General features: G+C 43.9%; 1 protein-coding gene across 3 annotated transcripts in view; it reads left to right on the forward strand.

Moving 5' to 3' along the window:
* SLC12A6 (solute carrier family 12 member 6) overlaps positions 1–27,049 on the forward strand; it is a 784,900-nt gene that overhangs the window by 442,477 nt on the left and 315,374 nt on the right. For all 3 annotated transcript variants that reach the window (XM_078644820.1, XM_078644821.1, XM_078644822.1), the window contains 2 exons: positions 12,100–12,246; positions 12,986–13,040. In XM_078644820.1, the coding sequence (XP_078500946.1) occupies positions 12,100–12,246; positions 12,986–13,040 (202 nt within the window). The remainder of the gene's footprint in view (positions 1–12,099; positions 12,247–12,985; positions 13,041–27,049) is intronic.

Consider the following 27,049-nt stretch of genomic DNA (forward strand, 5'->3'; position numbering starts at 1 on the left):
CCTGCCAGCATTGATTTACTTCTTAGCTCGCGGCCGGACATGATCCTCAAGGTCCGTTCCTAGTTGGGCCACAGAAACGACAAAAACCAAGGGGGATGGCCCGGTCTGGTCTTGACCGGGCTGAAACGGGCCCGCCCTTGGCCCGGCCTTCGCCCCGTGCTCCGTCCCGCGCGCGGTCCGCGGGAAAAAGGGCGTAGTTAAATAGGGGGTGTTGGGCGGGAAGAGACACCAGCTGCGCTGAGTTGTTCAATGCGCGATGCTCGCTGGGTCTCGCAGTCCTGGCCCCTGCAGGCGGTGTAGTTCTGCCCCAAGTCGGCGTTTAACGTTCTCCTCAGTGTCCGTGGCAAGAAAGTTCAGGCTCCGTGTCAGGAATGTCCAAGGTCCCAATAAAATGCCAATGCCCCAGGAACGGCTTGCGTTCAGATCCCAAAAGTTTGATGCTTTAAAGATTGCTTTGTCACTTTAAAGCTGGCTCAATTCTGTTTGTCCCCCTAGGCAGTCGTTTTTTATTTTTAGAATTCTTTTTATTAAAAAAGCTCATAAGATGGTACATTATGAAGCACATAGGCATGTACACCATTGGATTGATTGATAGTAGGGATAAGACATAGATGGGGGAGTGGGACAAATTCTGTCTCCGTAGGAGTAAACATGGTATTGAATTAACTTTTCTTAACAGGACCAGGAGATGATTTACAGTGGGTACGTTGTCATACATTACAAAGCAAATGGAACAATATCACAGGTAACAGGCGCCACTGTGCATTCCTATACCTGTACCATTAAGACCATATTTTTTCAAGTTTTTTTTCACGCACCCCCTACTTTTGTATACCACTTCGCTGGCACCAGTCTAAGTCCTTTTCCCATTCTATTGTTGACGGGGGGAGGGGTGCCCCCAGAACCTGGCGATATTCCTTTTTGCGACGCCCGCTGCCAGTGCCAGTCAGAGCCTAGTGTGTTTCGGCCAGTCTTCCTCTCTCCGAATCATTAGGAGGTGCCACCTGGCATCCATCGAGACCTCCATTCCAGTTACCCTCAACGTTATTGTCATAACTCTTTGCCAGAATGGACTGATCTTGGGGCATTCCCTTAGGATATGAAAAAAGGAGCCCTCCTGCTAACAGCCTCTGATACTTAGCGCTGTTTTTCCCCATTTATGGAGGAGTGTGCATGGGTAATAGGAGCAATGGAGTACTTTAAGATGAATCAGTCTGAATCGTGTGCTAATTGCGATTTCTCTGGGGAATTTGGAGAACCTCCGTTCAATAGTCATCCTCTATATCACCCAGGTCATCTACCTAGGTGTTACGGAGGGAAACGAGGGGATCTGGTGCATTGTTTAGCCTTTTCCATGCATTGGACGGCCGGGGGCCGTCCGAGGTCACGGTGGGCGAGTGCGTCGGAAGGCCCCCGCCGGTGGAATGTGCGCTGCGGCGAAGCGGTTAAGAGTTTACAGTATATTGTTTACATTCCTTTTTCGGGGATGTGGTAGAGTAGCAACCTGTCCTCTAAGGGAGAATAGTCTGGGAAGGCCGTACCTCATTGTATGTGTCGTTGCAAGGCATGTGTGAGTCTCAGGTAGGGGAATCTCTGGGTGGATGCCAGGCTATATTCTTGCTGTGGGTCGGCAAAGAGGAGAGGTGAACCCTTTCTCCACACGTCTCCGTGATGTTCTTCTCCTATCATCTGCCAACCCCTGAATCCCTCCAGTGTGGCCACTTCCCGCAGCCGGTCCTCCAGCCACAAGGGTGTCATGCCAGTCAATCTTCCCTGCCATCTTAGAAACCTGTTAGCCTCAGTCCAACATATGGCCACAGCTGTCGTGTGCGCTGGCCATTCTGGGCATGGCTTGTGGCGTAGAGGAGTGACTCATAACTTACACCCGCCATTGCATCTCTTTCTACTCTGTAATCTGGCTCTCCAATGTCCGCATATGCCCATTCGTTTATAACCAGAAGTTGCGATGCCAAGTCTTATAGCTTGATGTCTGGGACGGCCAAGCCGCCCTCATAGACACCTCTCTGTAGCTTATGTAATGCAATCCTAGGTGCGCCTCCCTGCCATAGCAGTGTACGGAGCTCTTGTGCCATGCGCTTGAAAAAGGTTGGTGGAACTGGGTACGGAGTGATCTGCAGGATTTACAGGGGCCGTGTAGGGCCATCATCTTATGTAGGGCAGCTCTGCCCATGAAGTACAATGGCAAGGTGTGCCAATGCAGTATATATGTGTGGAGCCTGTCCAACTCGGGGGTGGGGGGAGAGGGGGTAGTGAGGTTTCTCTGGAGGAACAGATGATGAACTCTGGTTATTTGAATGCCCAGATATTTAAAGCTGTCTCCCGTGATTTGAACCTTGCACCTTGCTGGTAGTTTCGGAGAGGGGCACGACATCTGGATTACTACTGACTTTGTCCAATTTATGGTGTAACACGAGTAGCTACCGAATAACTCCTAGATATATAGGACCCTCGCTATGGAGTAATATGGTTGTGAAAGATATAGAATTATGTCGTCCACGCACAGGGAGATGGCGCTCCTCCCATACCCCTGGAGCCACGATACCTCAGATTAATGGATCCGTCCTAATTCAGTGCGCCAATGGCTCCAGCGCAAGCAAAACAACAATGGTGATAAGGCCCCTAGGCAGTCTTGACCGTCTAGGTAGGAAAATGTTTACTTTGGGTAGTCGTCCCTCATATGTAAAAAAAAATGTAAATGTAGTGCTTATATAGCGCACAAATCACCCCCGAATGGGTCTCAAGGCGCTGTACACATACCGCTGTGGAACCCTTCCTGGCCATTCCCTGTGAAGTGCCCACTCCTGGGCACCCCCAAGGTGAAGTCAGGCATCCTAGCGCTGTTGGGGCCGTTGTGGAGATTAAGCAAGCTATTGCCCAGAGTTGCAGAGTGGGACCCATGATTAGAATAGGCACCGAGGCGAGAATTATCAGGTCCGGGGAAATTGAGCTCAATACCTGCCGAGGCGGGAATTGAACCCTGGTCCGGGCTAGACCTCTGCATCAGGGTCTGCCGCTCTAACCATTGAGCCACACTTATCCACAAACACAACATGTCTCTTTGTGAGATACTCATGAATGAAGAACATCAGTTTCTCTGAATATGTCCAGGCACAATTTCTGGACATTCCATTTGATGGCCATTGTCTACTTGGTGTGAAGCCGATTTTTTGCAGGAGCGGCTGAAGTAGAGTAAGGGTATGACATGAGCTCTTGGCCTCTAGTCACCAGTCAAGCACTTACATCCCACAAAATCTGCAGTCGCCAACTGGGGCGCATTCAAAAGCAATCTGATTTGCAGTTGCCATAGCAACGTTTTTTATTGCCCTCTTAAGGACCGAAGCTTATATAGAGAACTCCAACCCCCAACTTCTTTCTCCACCTCATCCACACCAAAAAGACAAAGCCTCCAGTCCATAAGATTAGTAATTTGCACGACGAAGTTTCCATCAGAAGAAAGTTACCTATCCGTAGTGATATTTCTGGTGGGCACTATATCTTCTTGCATATTCATCACCAACCTCTCTCCTACCCTTCTGAAATAGTGCTGTTTATAATAATCCTAGTTCTGCAGCTTGTTACTCATGTGTTCTCATTGTCTTTCATTGTTAAGATCTTATATTTCCTCTCTTTACGCCGCAGTTGGGAGTGGAAAAAAGGAAGGGCCAATCAGCCAGGCAGTACCATACATATGACAGTGTCACTTTCTAGGTGACTCGGAGGCATGGCTGAAGTTGTGGGTCAGCACTGCAGAGCAGTTGTAATGCTTTCTATTCTTATAGTTGCATAGCAGTTGTAATGTATCCATTCTGATGTCTGGGGATATGAATAAGATGAGGAATCTGCAGAAAGCTAAAATATCCAGCAGAAGTGTTGTTACCAAAGGTAAGTAACTATTTCTTTAGGAGACAGCCAAGAGAATTTCATCAATGGCTTTATGTGTGGCTCATCAACGTTAGCAGAATCCTTCTGATCTGCCGTTCCAGTCTTTCCGTTCTACACTACAAAGTTTGGTTGGTCAAGCATCTTCTGCCAAATTAAAGCAAAGTACCTTTTCTTTCTAAGTTCTTCCTAACAGGTAGGCTAAGAGACTGGATATTCTGGTGACCAAGGTGTTTGCATGAGGCAGTCTGTTGTTAAGATCGTGTAATGCTCTGCTTCCGAGGACCCAGAATGCAAAAGGTTTGTGGAAGTTACCCTCCATGGTGGTCTGCAGTTTACATGACTATTTGCGAAGTCACATCTGAGATTTATTGGTGTTGTAGTGGCAAAGCAGCCATGCAGACTGGTATAGATAAGGTTGATGCTTCAACCGGGCCATTATGTTGACTTGAAGCTGATATGCATAGATGAGATCTAAAGGCTTGTCATGGAATGTCCACGCCCATGTGCTGAACATCCTTTTAGTGGCCAGTGTTTGTTTGAGGGAAAACCAGACCATTTACTTGAATGATTTACACACAGTAGTCTTTTGGCTAGGGATCTGGAGTTGACTAGTCGGGCCTGTTGCGTGCACCACCTATACGGAAAGTTCTTGGGTTTAAGGATATATTTGAAAAATGGGCGGAGCAGCCTCAGCATATACATCCTTTATTTGTCGCTAGTTAACAGGTCATTACTTGGGTTGAGGCAGCCAGCAAAGTCAATCTTCTTTGTCTGCTGCCACGCCTAGAATTTCAAAACTTCTGTAGATCATTGGTGATTTCTCACCTTTAGTTCCCGGGTTAGGGTTGGGTGGTGCAGGTCTTTCACAATGGAAGATCCCCTTGGACGAGCGGCTCCAGCAGATTGCAAAAGATGGATGGACCTAGCTGCTTATGGGCTTGCATGGGCTGATGGTGATTGGAGCGGATTCTTGGTTCCAGATGAGGCACACCGTACTGTTTTCTTGTCTGACCGTCATAGCAGTACACATTCTATTCTATTCTATTCTATACGGAATTTGTTAAGCGCACGGTCACCCAGGGGTTTCATGGCGCTGATGAAAGCAGGGGCAGATGGTATATTGCTCTAACCGTACGCTTGTTTGAATAGCCAGGTCTTCAAGGCTCGTCTGAACTCTGTCAACTTGGTGCAGCTCCGGATGGACAAGGGCAAAGAGTTCCAGGTCTTAGGGGCGAGATATGCGAAGCTGGATCCGCCGAGTCGTTTCTTTTTAAAAGTCGGCACCGTGAGGAGGGACAGATGGGTAGAGCGAAGCTCGCGAGTAGGTTCATATTTGTTAATGAGTTGGTTGATGAACCTGGGGCTCTTTCCGTGAAGAGCCTTGAAGATTATGCAGCCTGTCTTAAAAGTGATCCGATGGGTGATGGGGAGCCAATGGAGGGAGGCCAACAGAGGTTTGGCTGACTTCCTGGGATTGCTCTTGAATATTAATCTGGCTGCTTGATTTTGAGCAATCTGCAGGAGTTTAGCGATGGTGAGGGGAAGGCCCAAGTAGGTAGAGTTGGAAAAATCCAACCGCGAGAGAACCAATGCGAGCACCACCTGGATGAGAGCAGAATGGGTCAGCAGATGAGCGATTTTTTTAATCTTTCTTAACTGAAAGAAGCAGGAGGAGATCACAGTTCCGACCTGGGTCTTCAGTGATAGATCGGCGCTAAGAGTGACCCCAAGACTCTTGGCTGACTGGGAGGGGGATGGAGGTGTACCCAGCGAGGGTGGCCAAAAATGGGGCCCCCAACTGAGTGCACTGTTGCCAGGAAGTACTAACTCAGTTTTTCCTGGGTTCAATTTAAGGTGGTTCCGATCCATCCAGCTCTGGATGTGCAGCATGGTCTTGTGAACGGAGCAACAGTTTTGCTACCAAGCTAATCCATTGCAGGGATTAAACCTTATAAAGAAACGGAAGAGATGCTCTGACTCCACCTTGTGTCTCTTTGGAAAGTTAACGATGGAACTGTGAACGAGGCTGTCACAAGATGCTCTCTGTGAAAGAAAATTATGACATTAGCTGTATCTTGTGCGTTACAGGCGGCAGCCATATTGTGATACTCATGCACACGTCTTCTTTGTTTCGAAGGGAGCACGGAAAATGTTAAATATTAACTTTCAAACACGTGCTGTCTCTTTTAGTAAGGTAGGTTAATGGTGAGTGCATAGATTGGCGTCTTTTTTGCGAGCCTGTCATTGACATAGTCCAAGAGCTGCCCTCTGCTGCTTCTTCTGGAGAGACCCACGACTGAGAATGCAGCAGGCTGGTGAGATGTCCGCTCAAAATATCTGAATTCTTATCTCTTGACTAAGCACCGAAGGTAGAACAACAACACTAGGAAACGGGCACATTTGGAAGCCTCCGATGTTGCCATTGAATGCGAAATTATGAAAACTCATGAACCTTAGTCCTTATTACTAACTCCCAAATGACACCCCCTCACTATGTTATGGATTTACATGTATTTCTAGCAAGAAAGGACCAAATATGTGTTGGATATATCGGCATAACTGATCTAGCTGTTCGAAGGAGACAGTTGTTTTGTTTTCTAGAGACGTTGAGAAACACGTGAAGCGTTTTAGACTGAATGTAGGAAAACCTCTGATGCTGATGGGTGATATATTTTTATGGTTTTTCTGGGAAGTAAAGTTTTTTTATGGATATCGTTGCTGCAGTTTCAGAGTGGTAAAACGTATGCTTAATATACACCGTCATGTCCTAAGTAAAATCAAATCTTGTGCTCAACTAAACGTGTTATAATTCTGCTCTCTTAACACACGCTCAAGTCTTGGTCCTGTGCAGCTACAAAGACTTTGAGTTTTTGACAACACAGTCTGGGTGCAACTTCACAAGAACTGACTCGAACTAGACCTTGCTGTTTGACTTGTCGTTTTGGCGTTATAGGGCAACTTAAGCCTAGTGAGGTCAGAAATCAATCAAAATAAAATAATAGTTTGAAATTCATTTAACAAACTCAGTTGGGCATCCAGTCTCGCTCTCCAGTCACCTGCCAGTCGCTTAATAACTTTCAGATTAAAATGAGACTTCATCAGAAACCTGATAATTAAAACAAACAGCCTCATATCCGGATGATTGTCTGTACCCAAGTCTGTTACTGCAGCCGAGCCTGTGACGAGCATGGGCCCACTATGCTTCTGGCTGCCAGCCGCAACCTTTTAATTATACCTTGCAGCCCTCCATGGGATGGCGCAAAGAGCAAAGTGGTAATTGCCATGGTTTCCGCAACAAGCAAGGGCTCAAACCGTGCTCCGTGACTAATGCAGTTATAAGTGGCACAAACCGGCATGGTGATGAGGCGAAAGGAACACGCGCTTCTTATGAGCTATTTGTACTAAGTGCATTAGCTGTAACCTCATTAGGGGCACAGTGGCTGCCACTCTTTGATGCCTGGACGAGAAATGCAATCTCTTTCTTGGTATTTATAGACCTGTTTGTGGTTTCTAAAACCTGCTCTGTTAATGAACAATTCTCTATCAAATCGGCTATCGTCTTGTTTTTTATTTAGAAGTTAGTTAACAAGCCATTTCATTCTGGACCGTTTGCTCAGATGTACTCAGGAGTAATGATGGAACTTTCTGAAACCAACACATTTATCATCATTTCAGTTGGATGACTAATGAAGATGTATTGCTCCATTGTACAGCTGAGGGCCATTAAAAGAAGCATGTGAACTGCTCTAGATATATTACCTTAGTTAAATAACGTCACGCTGAGTAATAAAAAAAATGCTTCAACGGTCTTTCAAAAATGGTTTTCCAAGTAAAAACCTGCAATGCCTACTTTTGATTCAGTAAAATTTTATTGAGGAAGAATTCAGGTCATAAATAAGAGAAAACTCCATCTGTAACATAGACAATACAGTAACCCCCATTTAATCTTCACGTAAACACTTGGGGCGATACTCCGTTATCAATAACCTCAGATAAAACGCAATGATGAATGTACTTTCTTTCCAGTGAAGTGCCTTACTGCAATAACCATACCTCTGTGGTTCCCGAGACAGCCTTAGTTTGAAGGCACTACGTGCCACACTACCAGGCGAGGAGTCCTCCATGAGAATCTTCTCCATCAAGAAATTCTGTATGATAGCAAGTAGGGATTCCAAGAAGCCAAACGGAACACAAAGGATGTATGTCAAGCAGCGACTAGATCTAGGTTTAGGGCGCAGCAGCACTGGTACCACTGTGTGTGTCACAGATGGCTCAAGTATGGAGAACCTCTTTGTGAGGGCTTGTTTCATCCTCTGGGCATTTTTTAAACTTCCATTCACATTCAAAAGTGGTGCCTTAATTGAAGCCACCTTTTCTGGGATTCCCTATGTGCTTTAATTCTTGAAGTGCCAACAAAATGTGCAACTCACCAGCAGATGCATCTTTCACACAGTGGGTGGATGCACTTCCATTCCCTGTAGTTTTAACTGCTTATGGTGTTCTATGCTCAAGGGTGGAAAATCGCCTCTATCAGAGATCCAATCTAGAACCACCAGCTAGGCCAGAAAAAGGGGCAAAATCTGAGTCCTTCGATTAGCTGCCACTTGTCCTCTGCAGTAACTCCACAGGAGCTTGTCTTTTCCACCAGTGCTGGTTCTCCCTTCTTTCTCCTGTGACAAGGCACCAGTAAGCAGGCCCTGTGAAGGTGACAGGGCTGGTACCCTCCCGAAGGAATTAGCAGCCCCCACTATTGAGTTCCAATGTCTCTTCCGATCTGCTGCACCTTCACAACCACCCTGAGCTCCCACCTCTGAAGCCATTGGCATTTTGTCTTATATTAACAATGCCGGAGTATGTGTTTTTCAGCAGTTGCATACAGTGTATTTCCCCCCACTTTGAGCATCATCAATACTCAAGGTCTTCCCCTGCTCACAGCAGTTGTCCTCCAGCCAGAACACAAATAGAGTCCCCTTCCTGAGGCCACATGAGCAGAGAGTACATCCACTCCGCAGACCAGCCAGCTCCCCCTCATCCAGAATCTACTTTTAAATGGACAAGTCTTCCAGGAACAAAACTTGGAGTAGGAATATTTTCCTGCCAAAATAATTTTTGTGGAAAACTGTCTGCTGCTGAAGTTTTGTAAACAATTGCACAGCAGGAGGATCTACACTACAATATGTATAGTAGTAAAAATAAAACAACCTCCTATCTCTGTTCCAGCGTGGAGTTTCAGTGCTCTTCCCAAATTTCCTTCCTGATGCTCTCATCTGGGCAATTCTTGTATCTGGTCTCAGAAGCCTTCCCTTCCTCAGTCAGTATGAGCTATCAGTATGACCAGGCAATTTTCCTGCAGAATCCTTTGTTGGCACAGTATTCCATAGTCTTCTGGGACTATGTGAACCGCGCATCATAGTGGTGCCCCCTGCTATGGTCTTCATGCATTCTCTATAGATCCACCCGGCAGATTTTGGGATCAGATGCTGGGCACTCCGTCTAAGCCATTCCCTGCCCAATGGTCTCCATCTGTTATTCTGAGCCCATATGGCCAGTGTTCTGGTAGTGTGCACTATCCTGCTGCAGTGGCCTCAAATTAGCTAAAGGATTCACTTCATAGCGCTCCTTCAGTACATTCTGAGACACATTACATTAGGATTTCCAGATAACTCAATAAGGTCTTTTTGGCTCTTAAGCCCTTTCTTCAAGTGACCGGTTCCAGGTTAGTGATGGTGCACATAGACAGTGCCACACCATACTTCTGGATATGAAAAGTAGGAGGTACTCCCCGACATCATCGAGGGCATGTTATGGCTGCTCTCCCACATACCATAGCTCAACAACTAGAGGGCAGACAACCTAATGAGGCGTCTTAACCAACCACACACTCTTAATGCTTAATTCAGTCTTTAATGGCAAAAGCTGCCTTTGTGATCTCCGAGAATGCCAGGTACAAATGATTCAGCTTCTAAATGTCCAAGAGGTATAGCAGATGGTGCTGACTTGATGTGGAAATTCGGAAATATGGATGGATGAAAATAAGACTTTATTTGCTTGTGGAAAGACATGCAGGTTAAATGGGAGAAACATGGAGTTTTCTTGGCCTCCTTCAAAACAAATCTGCTCTCTTGCTGTAACATCTACCATATCATTTAGCCAGCTTTGAGTCTCATGTGCCTTTGAACTAACGGTACTCTTAGTTCCACTGGTGCAAAGTCTTCTTTTATCCAAGGTGCAGACTGAATTTACCCTGAACAAAGGCATTTTCCGCTTTAGTTTGTGTTTGCCTGCACTTTTCCTCCCTTTTGGAAATACTGCTGAAATTTGATATCTGGCATGCTGTGCTTTTACCCTCATAAAACCGAGACTCTGCCTGCAATAGATTAACTCTGGTCACTTTAGGAAGCAGTGATGGTGCATGAGCTAGTGTCTGTGCCACAATTGCTAGATTGATTGCTGCATACGTCCCCAGGTGACATCGCCTGCACGGGACAGACCCTGCATGCAGGGTCCAAGCACCCTGCATGCAGCTAATACCGCTTTATTGGCTTTCTCCAGCAGTTTTGTCTTGGCCAATATTTGTAAGGTGGCACTGTGGCATCTCTCCTGTACATTTTGCAATCAGTACACTGGATGTTTCCTGCCAAAGTAATGCTTGATTTGGTCAGGAGGCCCTCTCTTTCGGTTCTCTTTGCTCTGGAATCTACCCCCAGGTTGGCACTGGAGAGAAAGCTAAGACCCTGCTGTCGGGTAAAACTACCTTTATTGTGACGTTGTTACTCGGTCTGTTTTTTGGCTTTCTTTTATTGTCGGCACCTTCCGACCACACTGACAGCCGGAAACAAAACGCTGTGTAGTTTTATTGTGTGATGTAGCAAAGCGATAAGGTGCGTGCTGGTGCGCACCAGGTGAACGGCCCCTGATCCAACGATGGAATTCGTCCGCCTAATAGTGCTCTGCAGCAAGCTGTAAACCAGCCAAGTGCAACAGTGTGTGAGTTTCTGTCCAATGCAGTTGTTGCTGCTCCGAATGTGTGTGTATAGGTCATGGTAATGCAGAGGTACTGTCTACACATGTTTATGGTTCCACTAAACATACCAAGGAGGTATTTCTGTTCCCGCTAGTGTTGATGCAGAGAAACCTATGTGTCATGGGAGAGAGCCTGAAGGCTCATCGTGCCTGATTTAGAGTTTGACCAATGGGTAGCTCTGTCACAGACTTGATGTATATCACGCGCGTCTTATTACAAGGGAATTATGGCCTATGGCACTTGTAATAAGGAGGACTATATATCCAACAGGTTTGTGACGGAGTTAGCCCTCGGCCATACAGGCAGTAAATTACTATCAAGTTAATCTTTTTTTGTCGGCTCTTAATTCTCCTCTCATCTTAATATTATGCTATTTTAAATTAGATATTGTGTGGTAGTTTGTTATCGCTAATTATGAATAATAATGCCAGGATGGAATGGCTTTAATTTTTTCACACTAGGGCCACTGGTAGACTTACAGCCAACATGATATCATTGTTTTCTAGCTATATGTTTACAATAGGCAATAATAGAGGGCAAGTGTATTGTTGCAATTCCTGGGAACTGGAAGCTAGGTGTCACAGCTGAGGAGGAAAAGGAAATGCATGGCTAACAGTAGAATAGCTGCCAGGTTGAGCAACTTACTGGAATGTGTATGACAGAAAGATTGTTTGACAGCAGCTTCGGCCTTTAAGCATAGGTTGTGTCAATATTTGAAACTGAACACTCTAATGGCAGTGACATGAATTGTGTGATTGCTGCACTGTGTAAAATGTTTTGTCTAGTTAAGAGGGAATTATCCGAGCTATGACATTGTGGGCATTTCATAGAGGTATTATGGTTTAGGAAGATGCTATCAATATTTGAAGTCAAGAGTTATGGGTTCATAGAGACTTCTGATGGAACAGAAGTAATCCTGAATCTGCATTAAATCTAGGATGTAAGAACATTAGTTTAACTGTGGATTTTATGAAAAAGTTCAGTTGAGTAGTTAGGCAACATAATCCTATCTTTCACAAATTCATAACATGCTTAACCCTACAAACTGCTACACAATGTGTTTAACGGCTGATAAATCCGCGGAAAATGTCAGATACTTAGTAACACCCTTTTCAGTGCAACGTTTACTAGATATGTTTCCCAGACTGACTTTGATCTTTGTTTTCTGGCAGTCTCCAAGGATGGGAACCTTCATGGGCGTCTACCTCCCTTGCTTGCAGAATATTTTTGGAGTGATTCTTTTCTTGAGGTTGACTTGGGTCGTCGGAACAGCTGGTGTGCTTCAGGCTTTCAGCATTGTCCTCATTTGTTGCTGTTGTGTAAGTGTGATATAAATACAATACAAAATAAAACCATGGACAGTTTAATATATATATATCAATTTGATGACACTGTTTCACAAAGGGGCGAGTATGTTACTTCTCCTTTGACATTTTTTACTTCTCATTCCATTACTTTTAAAGTTTACTTCTCGAAAACAATATACAAAATATTTTTTTAATGGCTTAAAAAACAAAAATTGAGGAGAAGATACGGTAAGAAAGTATCAATAAACGAAACAGTTAAAAGTAAGATTACAAAAAAAGTGGTAGATGTATTTCACCCATAAGAACAAAAGGAAAAATACCAAAGAAAACAAAAGGGAGGTGGGGTGAAAAAGAAAATAAGGGGGGAAAAAAGAAAAACAATATGGGGCTTACTCTCAAAAGAAAAAAAATAAGTAAAAAGAAAAACAAATAAAATGAGTGAAACAAAAAGGGGACAAAAGAGGGAACAAACTATCGGAAGTGTCAGGAAAGAATGAAAGACTAAAAAGTAAAAACACTGAAGTAAAAAACAAACGTTCTCAGAGATTACTAACCTTTCATCTTTAATGTATTATTCCTTAGTGTAAAAAGTGGGCTTCACTTTAAAAAAGCATTTGTGCAGCTTGTTATTAAATATTAGAAATGATCTGTGACTGTAGGCCGGTGCGCTAGCATTTCCTTGCAAAACAGGCATTACAGAGGCATCTGCTTTTGATTCATATTCATGCTGTCCTTCTTTTTTTTCTTTCAGACACTGCTGACTGCCATTTCCATGAGTGCCATAGCAACCAATGGAGTTGTGCCAGGTGAGCTGTGATTACACACCCTTCTGTCCTTCTGCTGTAAACGAGGAAGCCTGAAGCTGCTCATGGCCAGGTTACTCATCCGTGTGCATGGTTTGATGGACCTGTGGTCCTCATCTTTTATCCAGTTGTGTCTTTTAGGGTGTGCCTTCATGTGTGTGCCTGCAAATATTGTTATTGCGTAAACCATACCTGGAGTCATGAATAGATGGGCCATACCCCTCTGATCTCCATGTTGCCATTGCTCAGTGCCACACATGTGGACCAGAATGCACTTTTAATTTGATTTCAGAGAAAGCTACTTATTCTTGCTCATTTATAGTTTGATTAAGTGGATGCTGGTCAGGTTTATGCCAGTTTGGAATAGGTGATGCACAGCGCATGCTGTGCCATAAAGGCATGAAGAGATCACAAGGTAGTGCAGTCAATTTTTAAGTCGCTGTTCACACCCCTTTTCAAGAAACGCTTGGGGTGTCCTGGAAACAAACTGAAGTATCAGAATATCTCTTACCAAGCAAAGAGTCCACTACTTAAATAGAATGTAAGGTACATGTGCGCCCTCAAGCCCTTGTCACCCTGTTTGAGCCCCCTGCATCACACATGTCCGCATTTCTTTTGATGTTCTGCTTTTCAGACAAATACCCATGCTAGCACTATAACCTCGTGCTCTGTGGTCCATGTGATCCCGACATTCATCTTTCTACCTCAGTCAAAAAAGAAGCATCCTGAAGTTTGAATGGCATTTCAGTTATGGTCAAGTCTTTAGAACTCACAACAGTTTTTAAGTATCTGTTTGTGCAAATTATTTATTTAACATCTTTACGATTGGTCCTAATATTGATGTCACTCCCGTGGACGCAGCTACTCTAGGCCTTTCTCTACCAGTCCCACTGCCCTTATCCCAGCCCTTTTCTTTCTTTCTCCTCTGGCAGGGTCGGGATAGGGAAAGAATGTTCCCTTGTTCAGAAAACTGCCAAGTAAAACAGTTTCCTTGCCTTCTGTTTCTCACAATGTGGATGAGAGTCTAAGAGGGGAACCCCTTGTTTTCCCTCCTCCCCCCATCCTATTCCGCTGTAAGCTAGAGTTCCTTGATTGTGTTGACAAGAACATTTATTAGAACCTCTTCATGTTTACCTCGCACACCATGATGTGTTCTTGTCTTCAGGAAATGGTTTCAGGTCATGGCGGACAAAGGAAAACGTCCTATTTAGCTGTTTTCTCTGCCTTTGGACTTATGGACATGGCAGCCGTAGGCATCCAAATGAGTGAGGGCATTTGAGGCTGGTCACTGTTCTGTTATTTCTACTTCTTGCAAGAGGCTCAAACAAACGTTCTTCACCACACATTTTATGATTTTTTTTGCAGATATTGCTTGTTTTATGCTTGTTAAATGTAAATCAGTAGCCGTTACTGTGAAATCTTTGACAATAATTTCTAAGCGATCTTGCATCAAAGCTTTTTCCAATACTCAGGCTTCTTCCTTTAAGGAGATGCACAACAGTTCAGTGGGCTTCATTTGCACAGGTATGCTCTGTGTATTCAATTGTGTGAATGAATCAATTGTTTTTAAAGATGTAATTAGAGACTAAAACAAAGAACCTTTCTCTAACGAGAGAAATATATTCATGTTATGCCATTGGTAGTAAACACGTGTACAGTTACTGCAGACAGCGCAGTGCGCAAAATTGGTGATAACGTGAAACAAACAATTTATACACATATACATTCAAAGTTGTTACAGAATTCTATGATGAACAGAGTTCAATAATATATTGCTGCTCCTTATTACAGATAATGCACTGATTCAACCCCTAAAAAATGTTGACGTTTCAACCCAATGCTCTCATACTCTGGGTTTCATTAGATTAGAACAATAACCATCTGTCTAATACCGACACGGGGAAGGAACAGAGAATCCCCTTATGATATATTCAATAAAGAATGATCAAATAACTCTTACTCTTGATGAAAGTGATAGTACGAAACATATCTCCAAAGTGATTCAAACACTTGTAGAAGATCTTGCCATCTGATTCACAATGAATGTCACATCATAAATGGTAAGTCACCGCAAATTCAAATCAGCATAAAACAGTATGAACCTGTGCCATTGATGTATGTTCCGTACAAATTGCATTTATAGCTTATAGCTTATAGCTTCTACCAAGGATGCCTACATTAAAGTCATCACTAATCAGTGCCGTCCAACACTGCATAGTCTCAAAGCAAGTTTTATACTTCTAATGATGGGGCAATGAGCGTTTATTAGTAAGCACATTATAGTTCATAGGCTCTTCGTACACAGAAATGTATGTGTATTGGAGAATATATATATCTGCCTCAGATATTGTGCACTCAAGACAAGAGGCGATCCACTCGCACCAGTCTACACCTGTTATGTGCTGCCCAAGTCTCAGCCTTGTGGCCCCAGACTGGAGCAACCAAAGAAAACATTCAAAATTGCTTTCAAGTCCATATACAACCTGCATCTTGAATAAAATGCCATCACTTCTCTGTATGCTGCAACAATTATACAATAATAAAGATGACAGTGGAATATGTGTAAACCTTTAATATATTGATAAGCCCAATATAAATAAATCCTCATTCCAGTAGCGGGAAATAAGTGGTGTGCCAATGCAATTTGCAGTGTACAACTTGCAACATTAATAACATGCCTCCCATCTAATTAGGCAAAACGGTAACCGTAGACGATAGATGTACAATGATCCTATTTCAAAGACAGCATTCATATTTTGATCAAAGAACCTACTGATACGGTCTGTAACAATGTGTCTGCTGATGTTAACTATGAAGTTCAGAGGACCGCGGGGCAAAGAACCCTTGCATGCCTACGTAATAAAGCAATTTACCGGCTCAACATGCCTCCCTTCTTTCTGCGCACATCATCAGCAATAGCAATAGACTTATATTGGTCCTGTTTACACGTCCGCATTCATATCTTGTTCAGATAGCTGCCGGACACTGCCAGTAACTGTCTCTCTACTGGCTTTTGCAGCTGATTTCTAAAAACCATCGTAAGATGATGGTTCGCAGGATGCTTTGATGAGACCCGTCAGTTGCGAAAGCCATACTAGACTGCGCTCCACACTTCAGAGCAGCCGCCTTGGTAACAACTGATATGTAATAGTCTGTTTGGGGGGAGATTAAGGACATCGCTAAATCCCCCTAGTTGTTTCAAGACCTAAACCATTGTCCTAGTCAGAATATATCTACCACAGGGGACCGGATGAAATGGAAGAACTCTTCCAAGAAATACTCCTGTGTGGCCCTTCACTGAACAAAGTAATCAAAACTGCAGATTGTGGAGCACCTGATAGTGGAAGGATTTCTGATCAACTTTCTGAATGGAAGGCAGTTACCAAAAACCCACAGACCCAGCATTCCACTTTTGCAAGCTTTTTTAGTCTTACTACCACATTTTCTCACATCCTCTCTTGCACCTGATCTTGTTGGAGCCTCTAGTGACTGTTCAGGAGTTTTTGGACTTTGAAAGAACAAAGATTGTTGTACTCCTGGAAGATGAAGCTTGTGATTTTTGCAGTTTCCAAGAGGACTTGGGGTCTGCCTATAATCTTAAACCTCCATGTCATAAGCTTTCAAAGTGGTCACACAAGAACCCATTGTCATCCCTTCAGGTGTGTGACAGACGCTATGCCATTGACTTCAAGGACAACTAGTTGTGCATAGTGATGGGGCTACTGTGCAGACTCCTTTTGAGACTCGATGTTGTGTACAGTCTTTTTCCTTTGATTTGAAATATAGCCAAATAAAATATATATTTGCAATACAGCTTAGTGATCCATATTGTCAAAATGAACATTAAGGCATTGAGAAGTAGAATCAGGCAGTACATCAGTCACAAAGTATGTATGTTTTAATGTGAATCTTTTCTACCTATTACCAGTAAAACAAAAACATCAAATACTTCTTAATGTAAAATGGTTGAAAGACTAGATTCTCATTAATATTTAATATTTGAAAAAGAACCAGTTAGCATAACATTTTATCCCATCAGATTGAAAAGAGAGGACATGCTTATAATGTGTAGATGTCAATTGTGAGAATCCAGATATTAATATACATCTCTTCCTTTTCTGTTATGTAAAGGTATTTCTTTCTAGGAGCACTAATGATGACGCCTTCTTGTCCAGCTGTCTACTGGCACATTTGATGGGAATTTCCACCTGCTAAACAGGAACAACGTAGTTACAATAATAGTTTTAATACCTTGTTTCTAAGGTTAATTCTAGAATGCAAGTGCGGATCTTTAAAAAAAAAAACAAAAAAAAAAAACCTTTTTTGTAGTCAATTCGACCTTATGGTTCAAGTCATTGAAAGGCATTCTAAGACATTTTTCCTAATCAATCAATCAATCAGGACATTTGTAGAGCGCACTACATACCCGTGAGGGTCTCAAGGCGCGGGGGCCGCTGCTGAAGGCCAGTAGGTCTTGGGTCTGCCGTAGGTTGATGGGGAGGGTGTTCAAGGTCTTGGCGGCGAGGTGGGAGAAGGATCTGCCTCCGGCTGTCGTTCTTCAGATGCGGGGGACAGCGGGGAGGGCGAGGTCGGCAGAGCAGAGTTTGCTGGTGGGGGTGTAGAAGCTGAGTCGTCTGTTGAGTACGCTGGGCCGGTGTCGTGGAGGGCTTTGTGTGCGTGGATGAGGAGCTTGAAGGTTATCCTCTTGTTGAAGAGGAGCCAGTGTAGGTCTCTCAGGTGGGGAGTGATGTGACTGCGGCGGGGGACGTCGAGGATCAGACGTGCCGAGGTGTTCTGGATGCGTTGCAGCCGTCCCAGGAGCTTGGTCGATGCTCCTGCGTAGAGGGCGTTACTGTAGTCCAGCCTGCTGGTGACGAGGACCTGGGTGACTGTTCTTCTTGTTTCAGTGGGGATCCACTTGAAGATCCTACGTAGCATTCGGAGGATGTTGAAGCAGGAGGAGGAGACGGCGTTGACCTGCTTAGTCATGGTAAGGGTGGAGTCGAGGATGACCCCTAGGTTGCGTGCGTGGTCTGTGGGTGTCGGAGTAGAGTGTATGCCACCTGCCACTAGTCAATCATGTGACTAGCATCAGCCATAGAAACTTGGCATCTCCAACAGTTAGTCTTCCTTCAAACTTAATGCTAGTACCTGTAATAGATTCCAGTAGCTTCTCATGATAATTCGTTCATAAGTATAAATTGTCTCAAAGTATGGACTGATTGTTCACATGTTTTCCAAATAGGCAAGCTAACTTATTTCAGAAATCTTCAAATAAAGTTATTTTTTATAAGTCTTCAGTCTTTTTTAATAGCCATGAGGAATAAACTTGCATTTTTGAAACCTCTTTTTTGAATAGAGGCTTCACTTTAAAACTTTGTGAGATAGATTTGTGTTAATTTTGACTTGAAACCAAGTGCTTTAATAGTGTGAAATTCTTGCTTAAATAAGGATTAGGCCTGGGTGGAACTCACGGAATTCCGCGAACGGGCAAAAAATAGGCACGTTGCGCTGCTCGCACTGCGATATGCTGCAGGGAGCTCGTTCCAAACTGAAAACTCAGTGTGAATGGCAACGCACGATGTGCCAGAATGCGCAACTTCTCAAGTAAATTTTCTTCTTGTGTGGGTGATTTCTGACCGTGAACGTCCGCAGTGGAGAAATGTTGCCGTGTACCCTTTTAGCGACTCAAATTCATGCTTGGGGACGCCAAGTCTTGCTCGCCAATGGTAAGTAACTTACCATTGGCGAGCCGCTAGCGAGCGAAAACTCTGCCACGTGGCAGTTGGTAGAGTTTAATTGGAACTCCACGTTGCCAGTATAACATGGAGTGGCTAACACGCTGCCGACTCTGCTGGAGGAGCAGCATAGGTCTCCCAACCCAAATTAGTATAATTCCACAATTCACTCACAGGAAGTAATTTGTTTGCAAATCTTGGTTTCTAGATCCCTGGTCTGCAGGGTTTGAGTTTCCAACCCACTGGTTCAAGGACTTAGTTTAGTGCACCATCACTGAGTAAGGAAGTCCAGTTTAACTGCAGCTCCACACAACACACTGCATATTCCTCTGAGGGTGATATTTGTGCTTTATGGGTTACTAACATTCCCATAGAGTATTCAGAGACATAGTGGTAATTCAAACCCAGTTTCATTCTTCGAATAGCACATGCAAGCCTAGCACTGTGAAAGACACTTTATATTTTATAGTGTTTATTTCATCTGTATTATTTTGTTGCTTAGTTTATAAATGATCACGCAGAATATAACAAAAACAGCACTTGTTTATGTTGCTAACAGCAAGAATAAAATTAACAGTTCTATTGTTTTAGAATGTTCCTATCATCCTATCACTCTAACTCCACTTCTATGTGTTACACTATGAGAACATGGAGTAGCTTACCTGCCTCTGGAGTTTCTTTGAGTCCTGTGCTTTGCATACCTGTTCACAGCGGATCAGCTGTGTTATCAGGCTTCATCCAATGAGTGTGCCTTTAGAAGAAAAACACACTATCACCTTGGCTCATCTCTTCTCCTCTCTTGGCAGAAGAGTGGATGTTCTGGCATTTTGGCGGGACCTCTCATGATAACCTGATATAATGGCATCTCCTCCTTTATGGTCCATTCCAGAGGTTTATATAGGATATGGACTACTGAAGTTTAGCCTGTATTGCAAAATCAAGTAGGGATTTTCCAAAATTCAAGATGCAACTAGGCTAAACCAGTGAGATTGAAAAATGTCAACTCTCCTACATGCTTACCTTTCGTATCTACTGTTAAACATTGAGGATTTTGTATTAGACGTGTGTCACCTGGTGTTATAATAAAACAGTATTTAGGTGAAAATTACTCTTTCACAAGCTCTAGGAATGATAACAACATGCTGACTACGGACCAAAGGCAGACAGGTTAACTTAACGTTTTAAAAACAGAGTTTGACTTAGGGGTTCACAACAAATTGACCTTTCATATACCATTGAAGGAGACAAATGAATTTGCCTGAATAAGTTGACCAAGGATGTCTGTTTAAATCCACAAACCCCAGTGAAACCTTTCCTTAAGAAAACAGATCTCAATTATTCCAAAGTGATGACAAAGTAAGGAACCATGGATTTGATTTGAAGTACAAATAAGCATGAAAAAACAACTGAGTGATTTCAACAGTTACTAAAAAACTATTTAGAAGGGAGCGGGATGCATTGCGCTTACGAAAATGAGTGCAAATAAGCTTCTTCATATCAGCTGGCAAGAGGAATATTGTAATAAAGTAATGTTATACTTAGTGAAGGTGTAAAACAGCACTACTCCAAAGTTGTACTATTGGCATGTAGAGTGAGGAAGCATCCTCTAAATATCGAGGAGGGGGGTGGCAAGATGATAGGGAGGGTAGGTGCCAACAGATCTACAAGAATGGAAGTGAAATATGGATTAGTTCATGAAAGTAGTAAGAAATGTGTATAATTTCAGGAGATGTCTGCACAGGTCTGTGGGAAGTGGCTGCAAATGTATGGGATATACAAATAAATGGGGAGGATCTTGTGAGCTAACTATAGCTTGCATCCCTGCAATGCACTGCTTATGACCTCACATTTTACATCACTCATGACATCTGAAATTACATCACTGATGACATCATTCTCAGAACCACTCACACACTAATACAACCTCTCATGCACCTGCTCACCTACTGACATAACTGCTCACATACCCATTCCTTGACCCATACAAGAACTCACACACCCACTAACAGATCCATTGAGCCACTCACACACCCACTCACTCACAGCCACTCACTCATACAACTGTTCACACAACCACTCACCCAAACAGGCACTCACACAGCCACACACTCACCTATATAGCTACTCACACACTCATGTTTACTCCTATACAGCCACTTACTCACCCACACAGCCTCTGAATCAAGCCACTCACTCACCCATACACCCACTCACATATCCACACAACCACTTAAATACCAATTCACACATCCATAACCACTAACACATCCCATCACACACCCATACAGCCACTCAGTCTCCAATACAGCCACTAACGCACCAACTCACTTAACCAAAAAGCCACTCAAACGCCCATGCAGGCACTTACACACCCAGTTTTTCACCCATACAGCCACAGTCCGTCGCACATACAGCCACTCGCACCCACCCACTCCCTCACCCATACAACCCCTGACACACCCACCAGTACGGCCACTCACTCACCCATACTGCCACTCACACACACGCTTATACTCCCATAGTGCCATTCATACACCTACTCACAAACTGATTCACAGAGCCACTCGCATAATATGTTACAAATAGTATCGCTCTTTAGTAGTACACAAGCTCATCTAATTTACCATTTGTGGTACCTTTTTTTTAAACTTTATTTTCCATTTACCAAGCAAATAAATGAAAAGGAAAACATACAATGGACTGCAATATGAAAACATAAAATGACAGTTACCAAAATTCTGAAAACCATATACATAAAACATACTTACAAATCTTGAGGACAGAAGATTAACAAAGCAAAAATACTGTGCAATACGCGGACACCAACAACACCTAATAAGCTATACTCAATGAAAAATTAAAATACATTACAAAACTGCAAACAATAAATACTGCCTGACATGAAGACCAAAAAACAAAATGGATGTATTGACAACCTCTACCCTGTTGTATTACCAGTGAGTCCACGGGGAGCTATCCTACACCGGAAGGGGTGATGCCGGACTGTAACTGAGAGTCTTGGGTCAATTGGTGCCGGGAGATATAGTCCCTGTACGGGTCCCAGATGTCAATAGGTCTGGAGGAAGTGGGAAGTAATGTGCTGAATTCTTCGCAGTTCACATTGCAGAATGCTAAGCTGTTCAACCAGGAGCGAAGGGTAGGGGCGCGCCTGGAACCCCACAGCAGTGCTAACAGGAAGCCAAGCGCCGCTAATTTATGAACCTTCTTTGGGAAACGTTCAACATACCCCAACAGTGCTATCTCAGGTGTGGGAAGGAGTGACGTAGACAGTATATCCCCAAGGGTGGAGTGGATTTCTAACCAATACTGGTGTATTTTGGGGCAAGTCCAGGACAAGTGTGCGAAATCAGCAAAGGGGGCAAGACATTTCAGACAATGGTGAGGGCGGGAATTGTCAATTCTGTGTGCGCGAGCTGGGGTAAAATACATCCTGCGAAGGAATTTGAACTAAATCAATTTGTGGCGGCTGTTCAATGAGATGTCTGTTGTGGTTTTACAGCAGTATGCCCATTGCTCGTCAGGGATGGACCCACCCAAGTCCTCCTCCCAAGCAGCCCTAAGCCTAGAATCATTAATTGGTATGAGAGCCCCACACTGTTTGTACAATTTGGAGATCAGGTGTGCATTAGTGGGGCTCTGAATCACCAAAGTGAGGGGAGGTGTCTCGTCCAGTGCCAAAGGAAAGGAGGGGTAACCCGCCCTCAGAGCAGAGCGAATCGGGGTGAGAATGAATGTGTCCATAAAGGAACAATCACTAAACCGTGCCTCCTCCGAAACGGAGAATACATGTCCATCTGGGAATAAGTCCCCAAGGGTGCATATGTTGAATTTCACCAAGGTGCGCTCTACCAAAGCTTCCCCCGTAATGGGGAAAAGAGATGCATTGGGAAGGGGGAGAGCCGGTGAATATAACAGGTCAAGCCCCAAATATTTACGCAGCCTAATCCAGGCCCAGCATGTAGTGGAGACAGTCTGGATGTCACGGGGATCCCGAGGAAAACCAGTGGGGAGCACCGTAAGGAGCCGTCTCGGGAGGACCAGATCTGCCTCTGGACGTAAATATGGTATGCGTACATCTGGATGGAACCAAGCATAAGCGTAGGCGCATTGCGCAACCAAATAGTACAAATAAAAGTCAGGCACACCTAACCCCCCTCTGTCTGGCGGCAGCGTCAATACCCTCCAGCCGACCCGGGTGTCCTATCTCCCCAGACCAGGCGAAGCAGTAGAGCGCGGAGCTGCGTGAAGAATGCTTGGTTAAAGGAACGGTAATATTGTTGAAAAAGTACAAGAAGCGGGGCAACACTACCATTTTAATAATTGCGATTCTACCCGCCATTGACAATGGGAAACGAAGCCATCGGGTGATCTGTGATTCCAATCTGTCTATAGCGGAGCCATAGTTGAGACGAATCAATGATGCAGTGTCCAAATGGATGTGCATACCCAGGTACTTAACGGAATCATCACACCATTCCAGCGGAAATTCAAATGACCAAGGTGCAGTACAGGCCGTAATCGGGAAAATGACTGATTTGTGCCAGTTGATATGGAGCCCGGAAAAAATGCCGAATCGTATAATTTCCCGAATCAATGATGCCAAATTATCCTGAGGCTGTCCAACATATAAAACCATGTCATCTACGTACATGGACATCAACAGAGGACCGGTGCGAAACTGCAACCCACGTTAAAGGTGGTTCTCTTGAAACTGCCGGGCCAAGGGATCCATGGCCAAAATAAATAAGAGGGGAGAGAGGGGGCAGCCCTGCCTAGTGCCTCTTGATAGGGGGAAAGGTTCAGATAACTTACCATTGAGACGCAACCGGGCTGTGGGCTTGGTGTATAGCAGAGTGACCGTGGCTATGAAACATTCCAGCATTCCCATTCGGCGCATGACTGACAGAAAAAATGATTCAGAAAATGGGGTGGTGATGAACAGAGTGTCTGAATTAAGCAGACCACTCTTACCCAGTCCAAAGATCAGGGCTTGATCCATCACCGTTATTTAGCTCACTGCCCCATCCCAGCTCAGAACCTGGCAATATGCAAATTAGTCTGACAGAAAAAATGGCCATTCGAGGGAGTCGAAGGCCTTTTCTGCGTCCAAAAGGATCGCTGCGGCTGGCGTAGAAGGGTCAACACCGTGAACACGGAGATTAAGGGAAGTAGACCTATGTGGAACACAACCAGATTGCTCCGGGGAGATGATACATTCCATCAATAGTGACAGCCTAATGGCGATGACTTTGGCTAAGATCTTGTAATCCAGATTTAACAGTGACAGTGGTCTGTATGATCCACATTGCATAGAGTCCCTCCCGGGCTTAGGCAATAAAATGATTACAGCCTCGCGAAACGTCGGGGGGAGGATGCCCGCCTCCAGGGCCTCCGCGTAGACCTCGACCAAGCGCGTGACCAACCATTTGTGGTACCTTAGAATGTTTAAAACAAACTTTTAGAAAACACTTTCATTCACTATATGATGTCATCAATGATGTGATTTGAGATGTCATCAGTGATGTCTCTGAACATGTCATGAGTGATGTAATATATGAGGTCATAAGCAGTGCATTGTGGGGACGTAAGTTATAGTTAGCTCAAATAACTATAACTGCTGCATTTCTGTGGGTTAGTAAAAGTGAAATCTGAGCCAAACTATAATGTCCCTGTAAACTTTGGCTTTTTCATTAAAATTCTTATTTTGTTAAATGTTGATTTCCTAGCTAGAACGCCCATGTAACCTTTGTTTTATTTTAATATGTGTTTGTGTGTGTATATATATATATAGATATATATTTTCATAGATATATATTTTCAGACATTAGTGGCCACGGGGACCCTAGCCTTGGGCGGGCTGTTGTTGGAAGCAATGAGTATGTGTGGCCCCTACATTATACGAATGGGCCTTGCCTGTGTGGGCACTCTGACTGCTGTTCCCCAACTGCTTTCCTGGTTAGAGGCGCTGGATGATGGCCCACTGGAACCCACTGTTTAAAATGTTGGTTACCTTATTGTTTTTTTCAGTGTTTGTACCCCAATACATTTATATAATAGATCTGGATACTGTACAGTATGATTAGACGCGTCATACTGGTGGGTCAGAACGCTGCGAGTGGTAATAAGAATGCGACTCATAGTATAAATGCGAGTATCCTGACATCATGTAGTTGACAGCGAGCAACGCCAAACCCTGTGTAGACATGATGGAAACGATATATTGATTAGGATGCCTTATTATGTACCTGTGCAGTACTATGAAAAATACTAATATATATAGAATTGTTTATAGGGACTTTCAGCCAACCCTCTTCTTCAATTAGTCTGTGGTTGTCATTCACATTTATGTGGGTCAGCCCTCTTCAGCCATTGGGTATCTTCACAGGATTTAATATTTCAAAACATATCCACACATACGGTAGTTCCCTTCAGTGCCATGGGCCACAATGGCAATGTGTTCTTTTTCAAACCAAAAACGTTTGCTTTTAGCCAGTATTTTATGTAGTTGAATGCCCGGCAGCTCCCACAGCAATAATGTTTTACAAAAACCATGACGAAATAAGTATGGTCAAAGTCAAAGGACCGGGAGCTAACTCGTGTTTTTTTTGTTTGTTAATCTGTGTAGCAAATTTCAGTAACTCATGGGGATAAGCAAGGCAAATAACCGAAGTTGACATATGTTTATTACTTATGTTTTATTGCAATTTAAAAGCACAGAGTTGGGTATCTGTCTTTCAAACTTCTAAGTGTACTTGTAACGGCTAAGAAAAGCCTATCTCGCCCTTCCCAACAGCTGGCCAGGCCCCCTTCAAAATTTATATTGAGCATTATAATAATTTTCAAAGCAGCCCTTCCTTATTTAGATGTGAATTTGTTTCTAAAAATGGATTACGAAGTCCTAGCATCAGGGACTGGGCTTGGATGTTCACTGAGAAATTGCTGGATTTTGCTACTTTTTGTACTTCCTAGAAAGATAAGGTTTCCAGATGACTTTGTGCTAAAAGTGACATTATTTCTTGGGCCGTAATTCAACAACCAAATGCATTCGGGATTTTGTAGCCCTTGTTTGTGTCATTTGAGCAAATACGAGTTCCTTTGTTACATTCATGCCCAGATTCAAAGAGCTAGAACTTTGTGCAGCTTTCAGGTGAGACAGTGTTGCTGAACACTCTCTCGTTCAGTGCAATACTGTTCACAATGCCATGTTCCAAGCAGGCCTGTTTGTTAGTTAGAGCCACTCCAGCATCTCCGCGAGAGCCGAAGGACGAAGGATACCTCGATGTTATCAGTTGGAATGGAGTGATGGCGGTCCTCCACTTTATTGCATGGCATATAGAAGGTCAAACTTGGGCTTCTTTGTTGCATCAAGGATGCCATGAGCTCTGTTGGAAGGCAGAGCTTGACCAGAAGTGTGCAATCCAAGAAAGTGATTTCTCCTTTGGGAATCACATGAACTTACCTATCCAAGATGTTCCATAGTCTCTTCCTTTAAGGTTGGTTTCTAATTTTGGCCTAAGATTGTGGAAAAGGTGGTAGCGTTGCAATGTGTTTCGAGCCCTGATTTTTAAATGCGTTCACTGCCCTTTGCGCTACATTTCTGATGGATACTTCTAACCACAGATTCCTCACCTTGTAAATGTCCTCAAGTGCCACACTAGGTCTAGAACACTCAAATAGTGCTGCTCCTAAGCACCACTAGGTGGCACTGTGTGACTGTTCTTATTTTCTCAAAATTCATACAGTAGGCTAAGGGGCATTTCCCTACACGAGACTACAGGGATTAAAAGTTATAGGGACTGTCCCAAACAGATGCCCGTCACAGATCCCCGCGAGGCGTGCCTCCGATGTTTAGGTTCGGCGCACAATTCCATGACCTGCAACTGCGCCCAGATGAATCCAACAGCAATCACAGACCACAAAGAGAAGCCACATCGCAAAGCAACACGCAGGTTCTACAACAGGTCGAAAGCGAGAGGGCAGACTGGCTCCCAAAGCCATTCCCACATCAGTTTTTTTTCCCAGTAAAGGTCTTCAGGTAATTCCAAGAAAAAACACAAGAAGTGGATAGTTTTAAAAAGAGCCCAGCAACGGCACGCTGCTGGGACCTTTAGTCGCCATTCAAACCGCCCCCCCTCAACACTTTTGCCCTATTTGGGGATATGCCAGGGGCTTGGCGTATCCACAGCATCAAGGCTGCTGTCTGCACCAAAGCCCTTGCAAGGTCAGAGATGTGGGCCTACCATGCAGCAACAG

Source organism: Lissotriton helveticus, chromosome 5_1 (genome assembly GCF_964261635.1).
Source record: "Lissotriton helveticus chromosome 5_1, aLisHel1.1, whole genome shotgun sequence".
NCBI classification, from domain to species: Eukaryota; Metazoa; Chordata; class Amphibia; order Caudata; family Salamandridae; genus Lissotriton; species Lissotriton helveticus.